General features: G+C 39.9%; 1 protein-coding gene across 4 annotated transcripts in view; it reads left to right on the forward strand.

Annotated features, from left to right (window-relative positions):
* pknox1.1 (pbx/knotted 1 homeobox 1.1) overlaps positions 1 to 23,276 on the forward strand; it is a 72,324-nt gene that overhangs the window by 43,222 nt on the left and 5,826 nt on the right. For all 4 annotated transcript variants that reach the window (XM_088352399.1, XM_088352398.1, XM_088352401.1 and 1 more), the window contains 3 exons: positions 3,233 to 3,361; positions 3,435 to 3,511; positions 23,045 to 23,211. In XM_088352399.1, coding sequence (XP_088208525.1) covers positions 3,233 to 3,361; positions 3,435 to 3,511; positions 23,045 to 23,211 — 373 coding nt within the window. The remainder of the gene's footprint in view (positions 1 to 3,232; positions 3,362 to 3,434; positions 3,512 to 23,044; positions 23,212 to 23,276) is intronic.

Raw genomic sequence — 23,276 nt, forward strand, 5'->3', positions numbered from 1 at the left:
ATAGTTATGTTTTCTGCAACCTACTACATAGAGTGTGCCAGTTGGATGGAAGCCAAACGACGGAATGACAACCCAGGTTTTTTGATGAGATGTATAAATATTGTTTTGAGGTTTAAAAAGGCTTTGTCCATTTATCGATTTATCTATATACTGAATGAAGCCATATCCCCTCTAGTGAGAGGTTGCTAGAGTCAAGAACACACTCTCATTCACAAAACATTAACTCCCCTTCGCTCTTACCAACCCGACACCGAATATTAAGCCCACAGCACATCAAGGAGTGAGTTGCTGTACCATGCAACCCTTCATTGAGAGGCCTAACTGCATACACTCGTTTTCCCCATTTGCAAACCTCTACATTTGAACAATCCGTTCATTACCCTTCACCCACCATGTAAATCCTCCTCCAAACCACTTCTTGCAGCCACTACTTAAATAATAATAATAATAATTTCCTTTGTATTGTCATTCTTTGTAACAATGTACACAGAACGAAATGTTGATACACCTGACCCGTTGTAGCGAGCCAATGCAGCCGCAGCCAACAGAGGGCGCCGCCATTTTACCAATGTTATAAGTCTTAGGTATGACTCGGCCGAGGCGCGAACCAGCGACCTAAAGGTTTTTGTAAGAGAAGGAAATGACTAAAAGCACAAAAACATTTGCTCTTGAACCATGTCAAAAAGGGCTGTGGGTATGAACTAAAATTTTGACATTCTTGCTTAAATTGACCAACCTGCCATTCTGTTCTGTTTATTTGTGGTGTGTTCTATCAGCAGCCCCAATTACCTTGTATGGGCAAATGATATAAATATATCCTCATCTTATACTTATTTGAAATGTTTGTGTAATATTCGCACCTAAATAATAGTTTAGAATTTGATGGATTGGGTGGCACATGTGAGGGAATCCCACTATGACACAGGTCCAGCCACTCGCAGCAGTAGATTGAGACGGGAGGAAGAAATAAACCTCGTCTTCTGAGATCAGATCTTCAACATCAGTGGAAGTGTTCTAATCTACTATTAAAACAAATACATTTTCTAAGCTAATGAAAAGCCTATATTTCATGCAGATGATGTACAGACGCTCCCCTACTTACGACCAAGCGACTTACGTAAAACAGTAGATAAAACAGTAGATTAACATGTAAACATCTCTCCTTCAGCTGCTCATAATCCCCCCGCTGCCAACAATGAAGCGTGTCGTTTTGTGTGGGTAATGATTGCTCGTCCTTCATGAAAAAGTACTCCGAAACACTTACGATATTTTTGTAAACACCGAACTCTCTCCAAAACTAATCTCTCGCGCTCGCATACACTCTCGCATCAACTCTCGCGACATTCGTCACCGCACTGACATCCTTCATGCGCACCTCACATTACACGCCTACACTATCTCCAGCGCGCCAGGAACATTTTTATTATTTAATGTTGCGTGCATCCATTCAATTTGATTGGTGTAAAGTGTACAAAGGAGACGAGCTGTTTCTATTGAAACAAAAGTGGAATAAGAAAGCTTGACGCAGTTGGTCGTAACGCCTTTTTTCGGACACTTTTTACCACGGAGGAGGACCTCTCCAAGCACATCTTCCAAAAGTAGGTTAAACCTTACTTTATTTATCTTTATAGAGCATATTATTTTATGAATTGTTTATTTTTAGTACAAAACAATACAGACTACTTATACAAGCCTTAAAAATACTTAAGTAAACCTTAAACATACAAAATATAGCACTGAAACAACTTACCGTATTTTCCGCACTATAAGGCGCACCTAAAAGCCTTTATTTTTTTTCAAAAGCTGACCATGCGCCTTACAAAACAGTGCGCCTTATTTATGGATCAACATTAGGTCGCAAAGTCTTCCAACTAACTTGCAGCCGCCGACTAGATTTTCCCCCGAACGCCAAGTAGTCCGCGGTGTATGCTGGGATTTATTAAACCGGCGTTTCATTGGCTAACCAATGTGTCAATCATCATTTGAATCGATCACTATTGGCTAAAGTTATTCGGAGGTCAAGGGGCGGATACTTTTTATCATTTACAGGCTGGCATAGGCTTAAACGGCAAAACAAAGCCTGCAATTGGCCAAAAAAGATGAATGTGTATAGCACGTGGTTGACGGCATACAGAAAGCATTTTTTACTATTCTGTATTTGTAAATATTTTATTCTCCTGGATTTACTACACTCACGGATATGAGGACATTGGCTGCACATTATTATGAACACAACGACTTCGGTGAGCTACTCCGGCTATATATTATCCCTGTATCTTGTTTCAGACTGAACTCGATGTTTCTGTGATAAGCGGTGCAGATAATGGGTGGAATGGAGTGCCTATTTTTAAATTAAACTCAATTCCAAGTGTTTATTGTCATATGCAGAGTAAAGTTGCGAGCGAATAAGAAAATACAAACTAAGGAATGGTTGTCATTTCTTGAATCCCAAGACTTTAACCTTCCGAATGATGGAACGATGCATTTGAGTGACATCGTACGGACACCGCATCCGCACGTGTTCTCGACACGTATTTGCATCTTTGCAAGCTTTCGGAATGTTAAGGGGGTAATAAGTTTGACTGAACTATCTGACTGTTTTGTCGACGTTCCCATTGTAGCGCCTTATAATCCGGTGCGTCTTATGTATGTCAAAAATAGGACCAAAAACTATTTTTTCGGGGTGCGCCTTATCGTGCGGAAAATACAGTACTAACAAATTCAACTTTCGAACGATCGTCCGTTTGTAAGTCGGGCAGCGTCCGAGAGTTAATTGTTGATGCCCTTTCAACTTCCATTGCAGCCTGCTCATCCTGAAAGGGGAAAATCTCATGTGCGTTCCCTTCTCAAGATTTCTTAATTTCCTCATGCTAAGTTTTGAGTTTTTCCTTACCCTCGTGTATGTTTTAGATCAAGGGATGGTGTAATAATGGTCTGTAGTCTGTACACCCCTTTGAGACTTTTTGTGGTGATGGGCTATACAAATAAACATGACTTGACTTCAAATTGTTTATTAATAGTTTTCATTCTAAAATCTGTTATCTGAAATTCATTTGTTTTCTAACAACCAGAAAGGAAAATAAGTGAGGGTATAGGCTTCTGACTAGGTTGGGCGATTTGATAGAAATCTTAGCTTTGATTGAGTTAGTGACTTACAAAATGATTAGATGACAGTTCCAGATTTGAACTCCGAGTTATAGTTGTGCTCACTGTAACTTATCTGTTTTCTCAGCTCCAGTTACGATTTCACCAGGAATTAAACCTATTCAGTCATGATGAGAGCACAACAAAAAACAAACGTGGTATCCTCCCGAAACATGCCACAAACGTCATGCGCTCTTGGCTTTTTCAGCACATTGGGGTGAGTTAAGATTTTTAAATCTTTAAGTGTTAATAACAGCCAAAAAGAAAATATCTTCCTGCTTTGTTTGTAGCATCCCTATCCAACTGAAGATGAAAAGAAACAAATAGCCAGTCAGACAAATCTGACACTCCTTCAGGTCAATAACTGGTGAGTGACACTCCAATAAGATCCTCTAAAACATTTGCATCCTTAATGATGTTTAATCGCATCACAGTTGAAGAAGACTGTAAATACACCAGAAGAATTGGCAATATTTGATGTAAAACAAAAGAAGAATTGGCTTTATTTTAATCAAAAACATGGTTTGCGTTCAAATAATAGCTTGCCTAACACTAAAGAAACAATGGAGGAACCCATTTAAACAGAAAATAAAACCGTAACAGAACTACAAGCCGCTACTTTTTTGCTACATTTTAAAGACTGCGGTATTAAATATGGTGTGGCTTTTTTTTTTCTGTGGCACAGAGGAAAACGGCAAGCTTCTCTTTTCTAAGTCAATAACACCGCGGTGACGTCTGGAATTATTTCTGATCCTTTTTGAGATGGATTTTTTGGCCAACCTTATTTCATATTCATATTCAAAGACACTGCAGCTTTCTTTCCGTATCATCGGCATCAATGTCAGGTCACTGAAGTTTCGTTTTTTTCTTCAAGGAGCATAACAAGCAAATGCAATCTGGTCCATTACTGTGCAATCACAAAAGACAACAACAAAAACGACAAATTTGTGTTGTAACCTGGCACTGTTCTTCACATTATTGTTTAGGGATCGACTGATATGGGTTTTGACATGGGATATTTGACATGGTACTGATATGGGATATTTGTAGCAGATATTCATTTGATATCCAACTTAAATAGCTTTCTGAAACCTTTGAAAGTAATAAATTAGAATTTCAACACAACAAACATGACTAATCTTTCACTTAAACAAAAAATTAACAGTGAAGAAAATAAAATTAAGCAGCAACTTGTATAAAGGTACATAAAAAACTTGATTACCGCCCTGAAACATTTTACAATAGCTTAAATAATAAAATACAATACAACATGACATAGAATAACTTAAAGCATAAAGTGCAACAGATTTTCAACGAACTGACGTGACATGAGCTCATCACTTCTGCTTAGGGAGTTTTTTTATGCTCTTTCGATTACACACGCTTGATTGATGAACTAATGTTATAGTAAGAGCTAATTAATCAGTCCCCATCTGAACGTACCTCTCTAAAACAAGTTTATCGCAGTTTTTATGCTATCTCCTAATCACACACCCACATCTTTCTATTCCGGACACAGGCGCGTTGGGACACGTAGCCTGAGCTGTGCCTCTCCAGCTTTCGCTCTCTCCTGCGTCAGCGACTTTGCCCCTGGCCGCTTATCCAATCAAAAGATGTGGGGTGGGTAGCAGGAAGGGAGAGAAGGGAAGGGGACGAGTTTTGCATTTTCTTTTGGTGCGCCGTAAATTTGTACTCGCCTTGGTAAATCCCATATTGAAATGTCACCTGATCTGAAAACACAAAGCTGAAAACGGCATCAGGTGTGCAGGGGGTACGGCGATGTTGGTGTCAAAGGCGTTGATGCCAAATGCCCCACGAGGTTGGCGGGAGGCTAATAATGCAAGAATCAGTTTATTTTTATGGCTTTAAACCATATAAAGACTCAACCCCTTAACAATCCTGTAAAATTCGCCTCAAATCCCAATCCAAGATGTCCCCGTAGTAAATTTAATCCTGTTGCTCAACCGTTTGGAGAATATGAACGGTCTCTGTCTCTTTTGAAGGCTAACACCCTAAAGTGTTGTCCTTTCGTTAATGTATTTTTAAAAGTAGTCTATAGTCTGTACAGCCCTTTGAGACTTTTTATGATTAAGGGCTATAAAAATAAAATTGGCCTGACTTGATTTGACTTGGCCTTTTAAGCCTGCTGCTTAAAAACCGATGCAGCGTGTTCAATCACAAAATTATGTTTTGTTCTTACATTTGAGCATGCAGCATTTAATCAGGTGCGCTCTGTAGTCCGGAATTTACAGTAGTTATGTTTTTTTTTATATGTACATGTCTTTAGTATTGCACATCCATAAAATGGGTTCTCAAACTCAATTGACTTTGGGGCCACTAGCGTTCTGTGTTATGTTCGGTCGAATTGTGCTTTCCAAAAGAAAACAAATGTTAAAAAAAGCCCCATCAAATAAGACTTAAAAAAAAAAACATAAAGAATGAGTTTCAAAATTAATCAATGAGTAATAAAATAAACCATAACTTAGTACAAAACAATACAGGTTATCTCTCTCTCTCTCTCTGTCTCTCTGTGTCTCTGTGTCTCTGTCTGTCTGTCTGTCTGTCTGTCTGTCTGTCATATCCCTTAAGAGGGGTGACCGACAACACATACCATGACAAAGAAAATAAAAGGGAAAAAAATAGCGAAAACAACACAAACATTTTTGGACCATGGCCAACCCAATTACCCAAACAATTTAGGCACCTCGGCACCTAAGTTGGTCATGCTTTCGTCCCTCCAGATAAAACGGGACACCAGAAAGCGGCCATGTCACTCGGGTCAGGATGACACAACACACTCTTTTGTTCAACAGCAAGGCCCGACAGCTTTCACTGGTTTACCCCTGCCGCATCATACGGGTGCCCTGCCCATCCTTAAGAACGCGTCCACAATCCCACTATCCTTTCACAACACCTCTCCACTCCTTTCTATCACCAACAAGAGCTTTAGCTTCCATTGTATTTAGACCTCTTTCCTGCAGTGCACTCATAACACCATTCATCCACGTCAATCGCGGCCTTCCTCTTGGTCTCCTTCCATTGACTTCTGCTCTGTAGATCCTCTTCAACATTCGCTCCTCATCCATCCTCTTCATGTGTCCAAACCAACCGAGTACTCTCTTATCAACACGCTTATTTAGGTTACTTATACAAGCCTTTAACATACTTATATAAACCTTAAATATTTAAAATATAGCACTGAAGCAACTTACGAACAAATTCAACTTACGAATGATCATCCGGAATCGCGTTCGTAAGTAGGGCAGCGTCTGTAACAGAAAAAATAGACTTTTGTTTTTTGGGGCTACCTGTGGCAGCAAGATATTCAACTTTGATGTCAGCTCTGTCTACGTAAGGCTAATTGTTATATAAAATGAAAGGAGTATTTTAAAAGATTCAAGTTTATATTATAGTCCATATATTTTTATTTATTTTTTAAATCAATATTTTTTTTTACGAATTATTATTTACCACCAGTAGGCACTAATAATACACACAGTCCCTTTAAACATTCATATAAAGGCGGGGGCCTCATACTATAATTCTGCGGGCTGCAATGGCTAATGTCTGTAGGCTTTTACTTTATTATGTCATATTATTAGCATAAAAATGGGTTCAAATCTCACCTAGTCTCATGAGGTGTTTAAGATATCAAGTGAAAATGTCATGAAATAAAAACTTGAATGTTAGACTTTATCCTCATGTTTGTTTTTTGATATCAAGCCCAAATGTTTTTCTTTACACGAAAAACAAATAATATGATCTTGGTCTACATCAGGAGTGTCAAACTTATTTTTATTATTTCAGCTGCCTGTCCTAAGGGGCCGGTCACACAGACATTTGCGGCTGAATCACGGCCAGAAATTTCTGCCTTTGAGGCGGACGCTATTGGATGCATTGAGATCGCTATTCAGACGAGATACAGCGGTGTTTAACACGAGGTCGGAAATTCGCGCGCGTGTGGCAGCGCGAAATTGTTTGGCGCTGCTCAATTTTTCAGAGCGTGGGTACACAGCCTTTCACGAGCGTATTGAGGCTGAACCACGGCCTGTGACTTCTGACCGTGAAGCAGATGCTATTGGGCGCTATTGAACGTTTGGAGACCGCCATATAGACGAGATAGAGCAGTGCTTTACTCGCGGTCGGAAATTTTCACGTGGTTGGCCGCGTTCAAAACTTTTGAGCTGCTCAAAAGTTTGAGCACGTGTTAAACCGCGTGCCGCACACGTGGTCAACACGAGGAAATGACGCGTAACGACGTGCTCTGGCCGCGGCCAGGGCGTGCTTACACATGGGTAGGACGGGAAATTTCAGCGGGTAATCGTGGGTGGAGCATGGTAATAGCATGTTCTGCGCCTGTATCGCGGTGTTATTACGTGAAATTAGTGTGTTACGCGTGTGACAGTCAAACGCCTTTCTCCGCGTATAAACAGCGCGAATGCCGAGCACACGTCATCGTGACGTCAAGGGGGTGAGCATGGATCCCCGTCAGCGTAGTTTCTCTTCATTTCGAATAAATCTTTCGGTGCATTCGCAATGGTTACAGCAAGGCTTTAGTGCTAGGACCTTAATTTGGCCTTTTGGCTGAGAGTAAGAGTCCCGGCTCCTAAGCTTTGTAGCGTATTATGAACTGATCATTAATGGATAATGAATAAGGAAAATAGATCAATAACACTTAGACCCCCCCCCGTCAACGTAGTGACCTCGTCTTAATCCATTTAGAATTCATGACATTTATTTTCAAGATAATGTTTTAAAAATGATACCATAGCTTGAAATCTTGATCTTCACGAGAATGTGTCTTTAGCGGTAATGATTACTACAGCTCGGTGCCGAGATTTGAATCCCCTCGCTACTACGACCAATTTTACCTCGTTGTATCTCACTTTTAGGGGATGTAATGGCGAATATATGACCAAAACCACTTCGTCTTGCATTTGTTGGAAGTGTACTACAACTTAAAACATTCCGTCTTAAATTATGTTGTGTACTGATCGAACGGTAAATCCTCCCATTCTGCTGCGCTTCCAACGAAAGCGATCGTATTATTAAAACAATAAAGCGAGCTAATTATAACAATTGGGAGATCCTAGTCTATATAACGCGTTTATTTAAACAATGAAGTGCGATCGTATTCTACTAAATGCGTTTGTTAACGTGGATGAAAAAGTCACGCGAGGGGGTAGGGCTGTGTGGGTGTTGCGTAGGAGTCGGATTTGGGCACAACACCGGCTCGGGAGCTTTTATACCCGTGGTCCACACGAGAAAATGACGCAGAAATGACGCGATGAGGAAGCGGAACAGTCGCCGGCGTCTGTTTTGCGGGCATACCACCGATGAACAGCGAGTTGGCCAATTTTGCGCATTTTCCATCCCGGGCAACCACGGGCAAAAAAAAAACGAAAAATTTTAGCCGTGATTCAGCCGCAAACGGCTGTGTGACCGGCCCCTAAAGGGGTACGATGTAACTTCTTTGTGTTACTCAGTGGTTCCCAAAGCTGGCTGTACCGCCCCCCTGGGGACGGTGTAAAGATCTGGGGGGGCGGTGAGGAAGAAGGGGGCCGTAGGGGGGTGGCAGTCCAGTCGAAGTCAGAAGTTTGAACATTTGTTTGACGATATGTACACAACACATTGGGGCTGCATGATTAAAATCGAATCGACATCGCAATGTGACGTAGTGCGTTTGTGAAACCGCAAAGCACTGTTTTGTTTTTTTTATAAGGTTTTGTAATGAGTGATGGAGTTTTGCCCAACCATAATTGTTACTGTTTAAAATCGCCGACCAGTCAGAGTCAAGTTTTAATAATATCACAGGCCAATAAACGCGATTCAAAGTTTGTAAGCACCACACTATGCCACACCCACCGTGTGAGCACATTGAGTGTCATGGCGGACACCTAAACATAGTGCTAGAGTCAACAAACAAGAAGGAAACTAAGCTTCCACCGAAGATAGGCGGTACATCACTTGTTTGGACCTAATTTGGTTTTGACGAAGCGGACGTGGAACAGAAGAAAACGCCTGTTGCAGAATTTGCTTTCGCGTATTGCTAGGTCCAGAGGAAACACAAGTAAATTGTTCCAGCACCTTAAAATTTATCACAATTTACAATGCAGGGCATGTGAAAAAGGGTTACAAGTAAAAGAAGAAGGTGCATCTACAATTGGACTGGGAGGTAAACAAACTTCCATCAAAGTGGCATTTGCGCCGTTACGCCATACGAAAAAAGTTCGCAAAGGCACAAAGAAATAACCAATGCTGTGACTCTAGCTAAAAATGTCTAATAGTGTCCAACCCCTAAACTGCATTATCAATTCGAGGTAACACTTTTATTTATGCAAGTTAATAAGTGAAATGTTATAATATGAGTTTGAATTAATACTTGAATACATTTCTTGCACTGATGAACATGCTGCAGTAGCACATGGTAAGTTTTATATTACACTAATTGCAGACATGTCATGTTTACAGCCTTAAAAGTATGTGGATTATTTTTAGTGTGCAATGTTTACCTTTTTATAGTGTGCACCATTTATTTTTGTTGTTGTTCACTTTGTTTGATAAGTTGATTTTAAGTGTGTACATTTTATCTTGTATAATGTGCAAATGTTCTTGAGTTCATTATTTCCTTTTTTAAAATGTTATTCATTTTAGATGTTGACTTTGGTTATGAAGACACGTCCAAAAAAATAATTGGAATTTTATTTTGTTATGTTTTATTTTGAAAATTCTCCAGACCACTATTTCAGAGCTTGAAGTGCTATTTTAGTGCACTTCTATCGATTGAAGAATTGAAAAGTAAAAAATGGTCATCAGAAAGCAACTCTAATAAAGCTCGCCAGAAGATGGTGTGGTTTTCTCTAGGTTTAGCATTTCAATATGGTTGAGTGTTAACAAAATTAACACAGAAAATGTGCTTAAGAAAAAAAAATCGAAAATCACATCGAAATCGCAATACTCCTCTGAAAAATCAAAATTATTTTTTTCTATTTATTTATTTTTTCCCCAAAATCGTGCAGCCCTACAACACATACAGCAGGACGAGTCAGTGGACGACGCATCAGGGTCCGGTTAAACGCTGCTCTGGCCCAGTCAAATTGCAGAATACCAAATATCAAGAAAAGAGGTGTTTGTTTCCATATGTGTCTGTTGGGGGGGCGCACTAGGAATTCACTGGGGAGCCAAGGGGGCGCCAGCCTGCAAAAGTTTGGGAACCATTGATGTAACTTAATGGAATTGAATATTATCTAAAATATTTTTCACTATACTTGAGTTTTTAGTTTTACTGACATATTTAATTTGAAGAGCTAATATTGTTTTAAATATTGGCTCAGATCAATGCTGTAATGGCTAATCGAGAAGAACGTAATATTTCCCAAAAGGCTCATGTCAAGGTAGTTTTGGCTGGCTGGAAAAAAATAATTTGAACATGTATCTGTCACTTGTATCTAAACCCACTCGTGCTTCCATTCTCTAATTAGCTATTTAGCCACATTTAGCGCAACAGATGAGCTCAGTCTTACCATCTGGGGGAATTGTCCCCTCCCAAATTTGAAGTTGGTTTGGCCCACCATCACTCTTCTGTATCAGTAAAATCAACACAGAACAGTGCAAATGATATGAGGCATGTACGATGGAGAGAAGAAGGGTGCTATGTGGAGATGAAAAAGCCAGGAAAAGAAAGAAAAAACACTAAAACAAGGACTACCATTTATCTCATCATGCACTTTTTGCCTGTCATCTGTATGTCCCCAAATGTGTGCAATGCTATGTTTGCAAAATTTAGCAGTTAAATGCCCTTACCGTGTAGCTCCTCAAACTCAAGTAAGCTCGTAGTGATGGAATTTCGTCTCTGTTTCGAGAAACGGCTCTTTCAGCTTGGCTCACTTTCAGTTCCTAAAATCCTTTTCAGATTTTTTTTGTTGCTTCTAGCCAAATATTTGAAATTATTACGTTACATTATGCACAAAACTAATTTGAGAAGAAATAAACTAATAAAGCTAAAAAAAGAATGAAGACAACAATTAAAAAAGTAACAGAATAAAAAAATAAAATAAAGGCAAAAAGAAAGAAAAAACAAGAAAAAATAATAAAGGAAGAAACATTTCGGATGGGCCCATAATCGTTAACAACAAGGATATGCCTTGTGGAGGTCCAAAATTCACATTCATGGTAAAAACATAGTAATAACACTGTTATTACACTTTAAAAACTTTTAAAATATATATGTTCAAATAGAATGGGCCGTTCGATTTGAGTTGGCCCATCCGGAATCCATTGAGCCCATTCATTTTGCTAATTCGTTAGCATGTGGCCATTAGCATAATTTCTTTGCATGAAGCAGTTAGCATTTAGCCATTAGCATCACTTTTTAGCATGTATCTGTTAGCATAACTCATTAACACGAGGCCATTAGAATAATTTGTAAATATGAAGTCGTTAAGATATAGCCATTACCAAATTTTTTTAGCATGAAACACTTAGCATTTAGCCGTTAACATAACTTTTTAGCATGTATCTGTTAGCATAACTCATTAACACGAGGCCATTAGAATAATTTGTAAATATGAAGTCGTTAAAATATAGCCATTACCATATTTTTTTAGCATGAAACAGTTAGCATTTAGCCGTTAACATAACTTTTTAGCATGTATCCATTAGCATAACTCATCAACATGAGTCCATTAGCATAAATTGTAAAGATGAATTCGTCAAAATATAGCCATTACCAAATTTTTTAGCATGAAACAGTTAGCATTTAGCCGTTAGCATCCCTTTTTAGCATGCAACTGTTAGCATAACCCATTAACATGAATCCATTAGCATACTATGTAAATATGAAGTCGTTAAAATATAGCCATTACCAAAAAAAATTAGCATGAAAACGTTAGCATTTAGCCCTTAGCATCACTTTTTAGCATGCAACTGTTAGCATAACCCATTAACATGAAGTCATTAGCATACTATGAAAATATGAAGTCGTTAAAATATAGCCATTACCAAATTTTTTTAGCATGAAGCAAAACTCTATGAAGAAGTTAGCATTGCTGACAGTGTTTACAGCTAGCTTGCGCTAGAATTTGGGCTGTTTACGCCAGCCCAATTTTGATATTGGTGCACATAGCTGTTAGAATCCTATCGCTAGCATCCACTCTTTGGAATTCACCATTTACTCATGTTAAAAGTAATGTGGGGTTGGGCCCCCTCAAGCCACCCAGAGGACAGTCACTGGTTCCTATGACTACCCTTGGGAAAAGCCTTGTTTACCATGGCTCCCCAATATATTGAATGGGCCCATGTATTCCGGATGGGAGACTCTCAAAATACATGATAGCGGATGGGGACTTTTTTTCGTCTCCGGGGCCCCGTGTCACTGTCAAAAGACAACCCACAAGAGTCCCGGCCGGGCCAGAATTTTTGGTACATGAATCGTTGGGTTACTCCAAAAGCTCTGGGAGGAGATACCCGTTAAATTTCGGCGGAAGAAGATAGATATAATAATAATAATAAAAAGATCTCGGGGGATTATATTAGTTGTGCCTGCTTCGTAATGTGGGGTTGGGCCCCCTCAAACCACCCTTGACAGTCCCTGCTTACTATGACTACCCTGTGGAAAAGCCCTCATTACCATGACTACCAATAGAAATGAATGGGCCCATGTATTCCGGATGGGAGATTTTCAAAACCCATTATTCCGGATGGGGACTTTTTTTGGTCTCCGGTATCAAAAATCTGTATTGTCGCAGGAGAGTCCTGATTTGGCCGGAATTTTTGGTATATGAATCGTTGGGCTACTCCAAGAGCTCTGGGAGGAGAGGCCCGTCAAAATTCGGCGGAAGAAGATAGCTATTACTAGACAATTCCCGTGGCAATTGTAAGAGTTGTGATTGATCTGGCAGATGTTGATAGAGAACCGGTTGAGTTGTTAGCATTATGAGTTAGCATAAGGTTTTTAACTCAGAGAGATATATTTGTAACTTTTGACTTGGTTCTGTGGGGGGACTCCGCCCCCCCACACCCCCCTGGTACTGGCAAGTTCATTTCAGATTGGCCCATAATCGTTAGCAACAAGGATATGCCTTGTGGAGGTCTAAAAATCACATTCTTGATAATAACATAGTATTAACACTGTTGTTACACTTTAAAAACTTTTAAAATATACATGTTCAAATAGAATAGGCCGTTCGATTTGAATTGGTCCACCCGGAATCCATTGAGCCTATTCATTTTGCTGATTCGTTATCATGTAGCCATTAGCATACATTTTTAGCATGAAGCAGTTAGTATTTAACCATTAGCATCACTTTTAAGGCTGTAGCCATTAGAATAACTCACTAACATGTACCCATTAGCATAGTTTGTAAATATAAGGTCGTTAAAAAAAAGCCATCACCGAATTTTTTTTGCATGAAGCAGTTAGCATTTAGCTGTTAGCATCACTTTATAGCATGTATCCATTAGCATAACTCATCAACACGAGTACATTAGCATAATTTGTAAATATGAAGTCGTAACAATATTGCCATTACCAATATTCTTTAGCATTCAAAAGTGAGCATTTACCCATTAACATGAAGCCATTAGCATACTATGAAAATATGAAGTCGTTAAAATATAGCCATTACCAAAATTTTTTAGCATGAAGCAAAACTCTATGAAGAAGTTAGCATTGCTGACAGTGTTTACAGCTAGCTTGCGCTAGAATTTGGGCTGTTTACGCTAACTCATTAACATGTACCCATTAGCATAGTTTGTAAATATAAGGTTGTTAAAAAAAAAGCCATCACCGAAATTTTTTAGCATGAAGCAGTTAGCATTTAGCCGTTAGCATCACTTTTTAGCATGTACCCATTAGCATAACTCATCAACATGAAGCTATTAGCATAATTTGTAAATATGAAGTCGTTAAAATATACAGGGATCAGAATTTTCCGCGGATTCGCGGATTTCCGCTGTTTTTGAACCCCAAAGGCATTCCGACTTTTTCACTTTTTCTCTTGCGTAGCAGACAAATTCAAAATCCGACTGTCTCACTCTTTCCTTTATTGCTCTGGCGCACCCTGGCGGCCGTTAGAAAAATTGGCCGCATTGTCGCACAAGCTGCAGGGACTGAACTGCATTTGAACTTATCTTGCAGTATTTACAAAAAAATCAGTTATGTGGGCAAATTATTTTAATCTTCTAAAAATGTTACTTAAATGATAAATATAAGCATGGTTTTGGACAAGTAAATTGCCTAAAACCCAGGTTTTTTTTGGGGGGGGGCGGTGTGGGGGGGTTGGGGGGTGGTGGGGTTTATTCCTGGACGCTGGCTATTTCAGCTGAAAATGAAAATCTCCATTCTGATCCCTGAATATAGCCATTACCAAAATGTTTTAACATGAAGCAGTTAGCATTTAGCTGATAGCATCATTTTTTAGCATGTATCCGTTAGCATAACTCATCAACATGTACCCATTATCATAAATTGTAAATATGAAGTCGTTAAAATATTTTCATTACCAAAATTTTTAGCATTAAAAAAGTTAGCATTTAGCTGTTAGCATCACTTTACATAACTCATTAACATGAAAATGTTAGCATAATTTGTAAATATGAAGTTGTTACAATATAGCCATTCCCAAAATTTTGGGGCATGAAGAAGTTAGCATTGCCCACAGTGTTTACAGCTAGCTTGTGCTAATACTTGGGCTGGCTGTGCCAGCCCAACTCGTCGCCAATAGTTTTTAGAGCTAGCATGAGTAAGCATTAGCTTTAACCTCTCATCGCTAATACTTGGGGTGGCTATGCCAGCCCAAAACCTTACTAGCGGCGCACATAGCTGTTAGCATCCTCTCGCTAGCATCCTCTCTTTGGAATTCACCATTCACCCATGGTAAAAGGTAATGTGAGTCTGGCCCCCTCAAGCCACCCTGGACAGTCCCCTATTAACCTCTGAAAAAGCCCTCGTTTCCATGACTACCCATACAAAAATGAATGGGCCCGTGTATTCCGGATGGGAGATTCCTAAAAACCCTTTATTCCGGATAGGGACTTTTTTGGTCTCCGGTATCGAAAATCTGTATTGTCGCAGGAGAGTCCTGATTCGGCCAGAATTTTTGGTATATGAATCGTTGGGCTACTCCAAAAGCTCTGGGAGGAGAGGCCCGTCAAAATTCGGCAGAAGAAGATAGATATAATAATTTTAATAAGATCTCGGGGCATTATAATAGTTGTGCCTTTGCATTGCCCTGTGCTTACAGCACTTGGCAATGTAGTTGTGCCTTGCTGAAGCAATCACAACTAATAATAATTTCATTGAATAAGATCTCGCAGGCACAACTACATTGCCCTGTGCTTACAGCACTTGGCAATGTAGTTGTGCCTTGCTGAAGCAATCACAACTAATAATAATAATATCTCGGGGGATTATAATAGTTGTGCCTTCGCATTGCCCTGTGCTTACAGCACTTGGCAATGTAGTTGTGCCTTGCTGAAGCAATCACAACTAATAATAATTTCATTGAATAAGATCTCTCAGGCACAACTACATTGCCCTGTGCTTACAGCACTTGGCAATGTAGTTGTGCCTTGCTGAAGCAATCACAACTAATAATAATAATATCTCGGGGGATTATAATAGTTAAAATATATAGGCAAAACTACATTGCCCTGTGCTTACAGCACTTGGCAATGTAGTTGTGCCTTGCTGAAGCAATCACAACTAACAAAAAAATCTCGGGGGATTATAATAGTTGTGCTTGCTTTGTTATTTTGACTATTACACCTCAATGTTGTTTTTTGCTTTGAACATTATACATTGATTACCGTATTTCCCGCCATATAAGGTGCACCTAAAAGCCTTTATTTTTTTCAAAAGCTGACCATGCGCCTCATAATACAGTACGCCTTATTTATGGGTCAACATTAAGTCGCAAAGTCTTCCAACTAACTTGCAGCCGCCGACTAGATTTTCCCCGGAACGCCAAGTAGTCCGCGGTGTATGCTGAAATTTATTTACCGGCGTTTCATTGGCTAACCAATGAGTCAATCATCATTTGAATCGATCACTATTGGCTAAAGTTATTCGGAGGTCAAGGGGCGGAACCTTTTTATCATTTACAGGCTGGCATAGGCTTAAACGGCAAAACAAAGCCTGCAATTGGCCGAAAAAGATGTGTCAATCATCAGTTGAATCGATCACTATTGGCTAAAGTTATTCGGAGGTCAAGGGGCGGATCCTTTTTATCATTTACAGGCTGGCATAGGCTTAAACGGCAAAACCAAGCCTGCAATTGGCCGAAAAAGATGAATGTGTATAGCACGTAGTTGACGGCGTACAGAAAGCATTTTTTTACTATTCTGTATTTGTAAATATTTTATTCTCCTGGATTTACTACACCCACGGATATAAGAGGACATTGGCTGCACATTATTATGAACACAACGACTTCGGTGAGCTACTCTGGCTATATATTATCCCTGTATCTTGTTTCAGACTGAACTCGATGTTTCTGTGATAAGCGGTGCAGATAATGGGTGGAATGGAGTGTCTATTTTTAAATTATACTCAATTCTAAGTGTTTATTGTCATTTGCACAGTAAAGTTGCGAGCGAAAAAGAAAATAGAAACTAAGGAATGGTTGGCATTTCTTGAATCCCAAGACTTTAACCTTCCGAATGATGGAACGATGCATTTGAGTGACATCGTACGGACACCGCATCTGCACGTGTTCTCGACACGTATTTGCGTCTTTGCAAGCTTTCGGAATGTTAAGGGGGTAATAAGTTTGACTGAACTATCTGACTGTTTTGTCGACGTTCCCATTGTAGCGCCTTATAATCCGGTGCGTCTTATGTACGTCAAAAATAGGACCAAAAACTATTTTTTCGGGGTGCGCCCTATAACCCGGTGCGCCTTCTAGTGTGGAAAATACGGTACATCATTGTCGGCTCTGCTTTTGATACTTTGAAGATTTAATGAAAAGGGCTCGAGGAGGGCTCTTAGAACAGGTAAAAATTGCTCATTGGAGGTTTGGGTACTCTCCTTTTCTCCTTAAAGTTCAAAATCCATTAATGTCTCTACTCCTTATTTTGAGTGTCTACTAGACTACAAACTTATCAGTAGTTCTTGATCAAAACATTCTTGACCAATTAATTTTAAATTCTCAGACATTTACGCTCTTGCAAGCGACATTTCGTTCTGAGTACATTGTTACACAGAATGACAATACAAGGAAATTATTATTATTATTATTATTATTATTATATCATGAGTTTTACATATGTGGTCCATACAGCTTTTTAGAAGAGACAATGTTACATTGGTTTGCTGATGTCAGCAGGGTTCATAAGGGTGCGTGGAATTATTGAAAAGGCTTTAATTATATCTTTCTGCTTTCAAGGTTTTAAAATTGCTTGAATCTGTTCTCTGGTGGCTTTGTTTCGCCATTGTGTCTCTTCCTCCCTCGTGAACAGCTGTCATTAGTTTGTATCGCATTTTCCTATGAAGTGTCATTGCCACCTACAGGTTGTCCCCAAGAGTGCTACACTAAACCGGTCACTACTCAATGTTTATTAATGCAAGGATTAAGTATCAATTATGGACATTTATTACAAGCTATACAAAAAATTAATCTAGCCTTCCCCAGTGGGAAATTGTAAGAGGAAGACCTTTCTGCAACTGAAAATGTTACATTTATTTTTACCTGACGCCTATATGGAGATAGATTTGTCTCAAAAATATTTCTGCACGCATTATTCAGAGCCACAAATAAATTTGTAATTTACTGGAGATCTAAAAACCGCAGATATATTCGTGAATCTGCCATATATATATATATATATATATATATATATATATATATATAAATATATATATAGAGAGAGAGAGAGAGAGAGAGAGAGAGAGAGAGAGAGAGAGAGAGAGAGAGAGAGAGAGAGAGAGAGAGAGAGAGAGAGAGAGAGAGAGAGAGAGAGAGAGAGAGAGAGAGAGAGAGAGAGAGAGAGAGAGAGAGAGAGAGAGAGAGAGAGACCAATATGCCCTCTGATGATGTTGTGCACCGGTGCGTTTGTCACATGAGCTAAGTAGCTGATGCATAGAAGTTTCCTTTAGCATCACATCTCAATGACTTGGACTTTCTTTTCCAGTTTTGAGGTGAGAATCCATGTCTTGCAAGCGTAGAGAAAGATGGGAGTAACAAGCGCTCGCATGACTCTGATCTTTGATTTTACTGCTATGATCTTGTCCCTCCAGATTGGTTCCAGTCTGGCAGGTGCAGCTGTGGTTTGAGCTATCCTTTCCATTATTTCTGGTTCTGCCCCCTCTTCTCAGATGACAGGCCCAAGATGTTAAAATTTAGTGACAGGTTCTAGCTCTCTGTGGTTGATAGGGATTTTTGTGGTGACACATTGGGGACTGTTGGTCATTACATTTGTTTTTTTCTGTGCTGATTTCCATCCCTTACTGGCTTGATGCATTGTCCAGGCGATTGACCAGATCTCTTAGTTCCTGTTCGTCTCCTGCCAAACAGGCAACATCATCAGCAAAACGGAGGTTAGTGATGTTGTGTCCCCCAATACTGATTGTATCCTCATATTGGTCCAGAGCTTCGGACACAATTCTCTCCAGGATGACGTTGAATAAAGTTGAAGAGATAATGCAGCCTTATGTCCCCCCGACTGTTGTTTGAAACCACGCTCCAATGGTCTCTTTGATTAGTACTACTAATGTCATTGGCTGTTGTTCAATGGTCTAAACTAGTTTCTGTTTTTTTTTTTTTCGAATTGTGGCCCATAAAGCTGCTTGCCATATTCATTTCTACCAGCTGCAGGCTCTTAGAGCTGGACTTCTGAGACTGGAGAGTAGTACATTACAGTAATGGAGATTGGAAGTAAGAAATGCATTGATTAAAATATATGGCGAAGATGGACAAAACTGTTCTTCGTAAAATTCTTGACGTGTGTTTGGAAGGACAGATATGGGTCAAAAATGAGACCTAGATTTTTGTCTGAGTCACTCTGGGTAATATTACATTTATCAATGTTCAGAACTGTGCTTGAGAACAGGTCACAACATTTAGATGGACCAATAATTAACATTTCGGTCTTTTAGAGTTGAGGTTCAAGAAGTCAAGTCATGTTTATTTGTATTGCCCTTAATCACAAAGAGTCTCAAATAGCTGCTCAGATCACAGAGTATTGCAAACTGCAGACCACCATCCCCTCATCTAAAACCTACGTGAGGGCAAATAATACACGTATTATCAAGATAATATATAGATTATTCATATGCTATAGAGTAGAAGTGTGTTTTAAGCTTAGATTTAAACATTTCCACTGAGGTTCCTGATCGAATCTCAGGGGGAAGAGCATTCCACACCACCGGATGAGAACACTCTCGAATGTGCGGATCTCTTCATGGCTCTTGGGATTGCTAGTAGACCTGCATTTTCATAGCGAAGGCTCCGGACTGGAACATAAGGGGAAATTAAATCTGAAAGATATGAGGGAGCGAGTCCATGCATGATTTTATATAATACCAACAGAACCTTGAAATCACATCTTAAGCTAACAGGGAGCCAATGCAGGTTAGCTAAAATCGGGGTAACGTGATCTTAGTTAAAAGTCTCGCTGCAGCATTTTGTACCAGCTGAAGGCTCTTGATTTTGGACTTTGGGAGACTGGAGAATAGTGCATTACAGTAATTGAGACGGGAAGTTACAATTGCGTGAATTATAATCTCCGCATCCGACTGGGTCAAATATGACACAAACATTTTTTAACTGAAGGTCCAAGGACCCCAAAAAGACCTTTAATCAGTGAACCCGGACGCAGATCAAACAGGCAAGTAGTCGGTTTGGCCGTATTCACCACCTGTTTAAGATTATCAAGTGACAGATCACTAAATCGGGAAAAGAAATCCCTGGACAGCCACCATGTCGCACATCTATAGAGCAGCCCTTTGATATGTGATGTATTAACAATGTCTTTAGAAATTTCTTCCCATATGCGTTGAACCTTCTTATTAAATAAGACCATAAAGTCATGGGCTGAATGGGTACAACTATCTGGGATAATCTGTTGCCTGGTTAGCGATGCTACAGTGTCGAAAAGGATTTTGGGGTTATTCTTTTGTGCCGCGATCACCTTCGAAAAATAGGCTGATTTTGCAGAGGCAAGGGCTGCTCTATGCTTTAACAAGCTGTCACATCAGGTACAGAGGCTGTACTAGGGCATATATTGTGGCCCCTAAATCCTCTAGTCCAGTGTCTTTAATACAACATTCAACCAGCACCTAAAATGTAACTAAATAATGATCAGAACTAACGGCAGTACACGGTAACACCGTCACGTTTGAGGTTGAAACTCCTCGAGTCAGAACCAAGTCTAGCGTGTTTCCATATTTGTGAGTCAGTAAATCAATCAGTTGATCAAAACCAAATGTATCAGAGACCGAAACGCAACAGGAAGTGAGCTGAGTGGGGAATTCATATGAATGTTAAAGTCCCTCATAATTATTATTTTTTTCTCCATAGGTTACTAGGTCAGACAACAGTTCAGAGAATTCATCTAAGAAAACTGTATGGTTCTGGTGCGCGATAAACAGTTACTATATAAATTGACATTAAAGAGGACCGTGTAACAAGAGCCTTGAACGCCTCATAATTATTAGAGGTATTGAGTATTTTTTCCGAAATAAGCGCAACACCGCCAACCCTTCTTCAAAAAGCGTGCTACATTACAGCTCACGTAGTCTTGAGGAGAAGCCTCATTTAACGGTAAAAACTTATCCGGTCTCAACCAAGTTTCACACAGACCAATCAGGTTAAGTTTGTAATCACGAATAAGATCATTAACAAGTAAAGCCTCAGGAGCAAGCGATCTAAGATTTAAAAGACCTAATTTTAGCTTTGCTGAATCGTTTAACTTAGCTGAAGTCTTTGTAGAAATCGTCACAAGATGTCGCCGGTCGGGCGTGTTGAGTCTCAGGCGTCGGTTGACAGGCAAGATTGATGAAGAAATATTGGTGGAATTAGGCACAATTCCATCATCTTCGTGTCCTTCTCTGCCGTTTCGCCGTGTAGCTCCCTTAGCTTAGCACACTTGCCTGAGTGACACCCCCGCTTTTGTTTGCAATCCCTATGCCGTCTCCGCCGCTTCGTAAGTGGGTTGGCCACCCACGGAGATCCCGCAACTCTTTGTATTTCTTGCGGGGTGTTATAAAAAGTCCCCAAAAAGTCGAAATTTAGACACCGACTTTAGGTATTATTGGTCACGCATGTGTCCAGGAAAGAAAGCAAAAAGACAAGAGAACGGTAATAAATAGAAAATTAGCTGAAGAGCTGTGAGCCGCTGCGACCATGCGCGCCGCCATCATCTTCAAAGTTTAAGTAAGTGACATCCATCTTTTTATCTCAGTGAGGCAAGCCTCCAAATTTCCAGTTTACTTGGGTAGATTCCTCCATTGGAAGATACAGTTGAGTGTCATCTGGGTAGCAATGGAAATTGATACTATACTTTCAAATAATATTCCTTATTGGAAGCATGTAAATGTTGCAAGAGAAGGGGGCCAAGTACTAAGCCCTGCTGAACACCACAGGTCACACTAAGGGCTTAGATTTCTTTTCACCATATTTAACACAATGCGTCCTATCTGAGGGGTAGGATCTGAACCATAGGAGGACGGTACCTGAGAGACCAATCCACTTTTCAACACATTATCCGAGGGTTCAGAGGCTGTACCAGGGCAAATATTCTGGCTGCTAAATCCTCTAGTCTAGTGTTTTTAATACAACATTTAGCTAGCACCTCAAATGAACTACCGTAAATAATGATCAGAGATAATGTTACTATACGGTAACACCGTCTCTTTTGAGGTTGTAACTCTTTGAGCCAGAACCAAGTCCTGTGTGTTTCCATCTTTGAGTCGGCTCATCAATCTATTGATTATAACCAAATGTGTCAAAAGCAACAGTATGCGAACTGAGTGAGGAATTCATGTGAATGTTAAAGTTCCCCATATTATTATTTTGTCTGCAAAGGTTGCTAGGTCATTCAACAGTTCTGAAAATTCATCTAAGAAAACCTGGGGCGTGATAGTTACTAGAAAAAAACAACACAAAAGAGGACTGCATGACAAGAGCCTCAAGCCTTCTAATTATTAGAGGCACTTAGAGTGAATCTGAGTATATTTTCCAAAAAGCGCACCACCCTTCTTCAAAGCTACATCTCAACCAGGTCTCAACTAGGTTTCACAAAGACAACCAGGTTGTTTGTGATCCTGAATAAGATCATTAACAAGTAAAGCAAGCGACCTAATATTTAAAAGAAGTGCAAAAGAAGTTTCAGCTGTGATGAGTTTTTTAACTAAGCTGAAGTCTTTGTCGTAATTGCCTCAAGATGTCGCCGTTGGGCACTGTTGTGTCTCGGACGTCGGTTGTATATGTCGACAGGAGAGATCGATGAAGAAATATTGCTAGGCTGAGGCACAATTTCGTCATCATCGTGGCTTTCTCTGCGGTTTCAAAAATCACTTTTGCAGTCCTGCCAATGCATACCATAGCCAGAGTGACAGCCCCGCTTTTGTTTACCATCCTTACGCCATTTCCGCCGCTTCATAAGTAGGTTGGACACCCACGGAGATCCCGTGGCCCTTTGTATTTCTTTAGGAATATCAAAGGTGTTGCCCAAAAAGTTGTAATTCGGGCTCGGCCCCAAATTTATAAGTGTCTGGCGACTATAGTCATTATTATCGAACCATGTGTCCAGAAGAGAAAGCAAAATAAACAAGAGAACAGTAATAAATAGAAAATGAGTTGAAGAGCTGTGAGTCGCAGTATCCATGCGCGCCGCCATCTTAGCTCGTACTTCTGTTCTGTGGTGCGTACCTTTTGTCAATGTGTTTAAAAATGTGTCTCAGGTTTATAAATGCCAGAAGGCGGATTCTGCAGCCAATGCTGGATGCTAGCTCTACCGAGACGCCCAAAAATAAAAAGAAGACTCCTCAAAACCGCCCACTGCAACGCTTCTGGCCCGACTCCATCGTCTCAGGCGGGGGTACACCGCAACAAGTTACAATGCCAGATGGTATTAAAAAAGTCCAGGCGACTGAATTTGCATTACAAAAATGTGCCCTACTATAGATTGTCTTC

Source organism: Urocampus carinirostris, chromosome 14, assembly GCF_059441175.1.
Source record: "Urocampus carinirostris isolate Australia breed hairy pipefish chromosome 14, RoL_Ucar_1.0, whole genome shotgun sequence".
Classification (NCBI taxonomy): Eukaryota; Metazoa; Chordata; class Actinopteri; order Syngnathiformes; family Syngnathidae; genus Urocampus; species Urocampus carinirostris.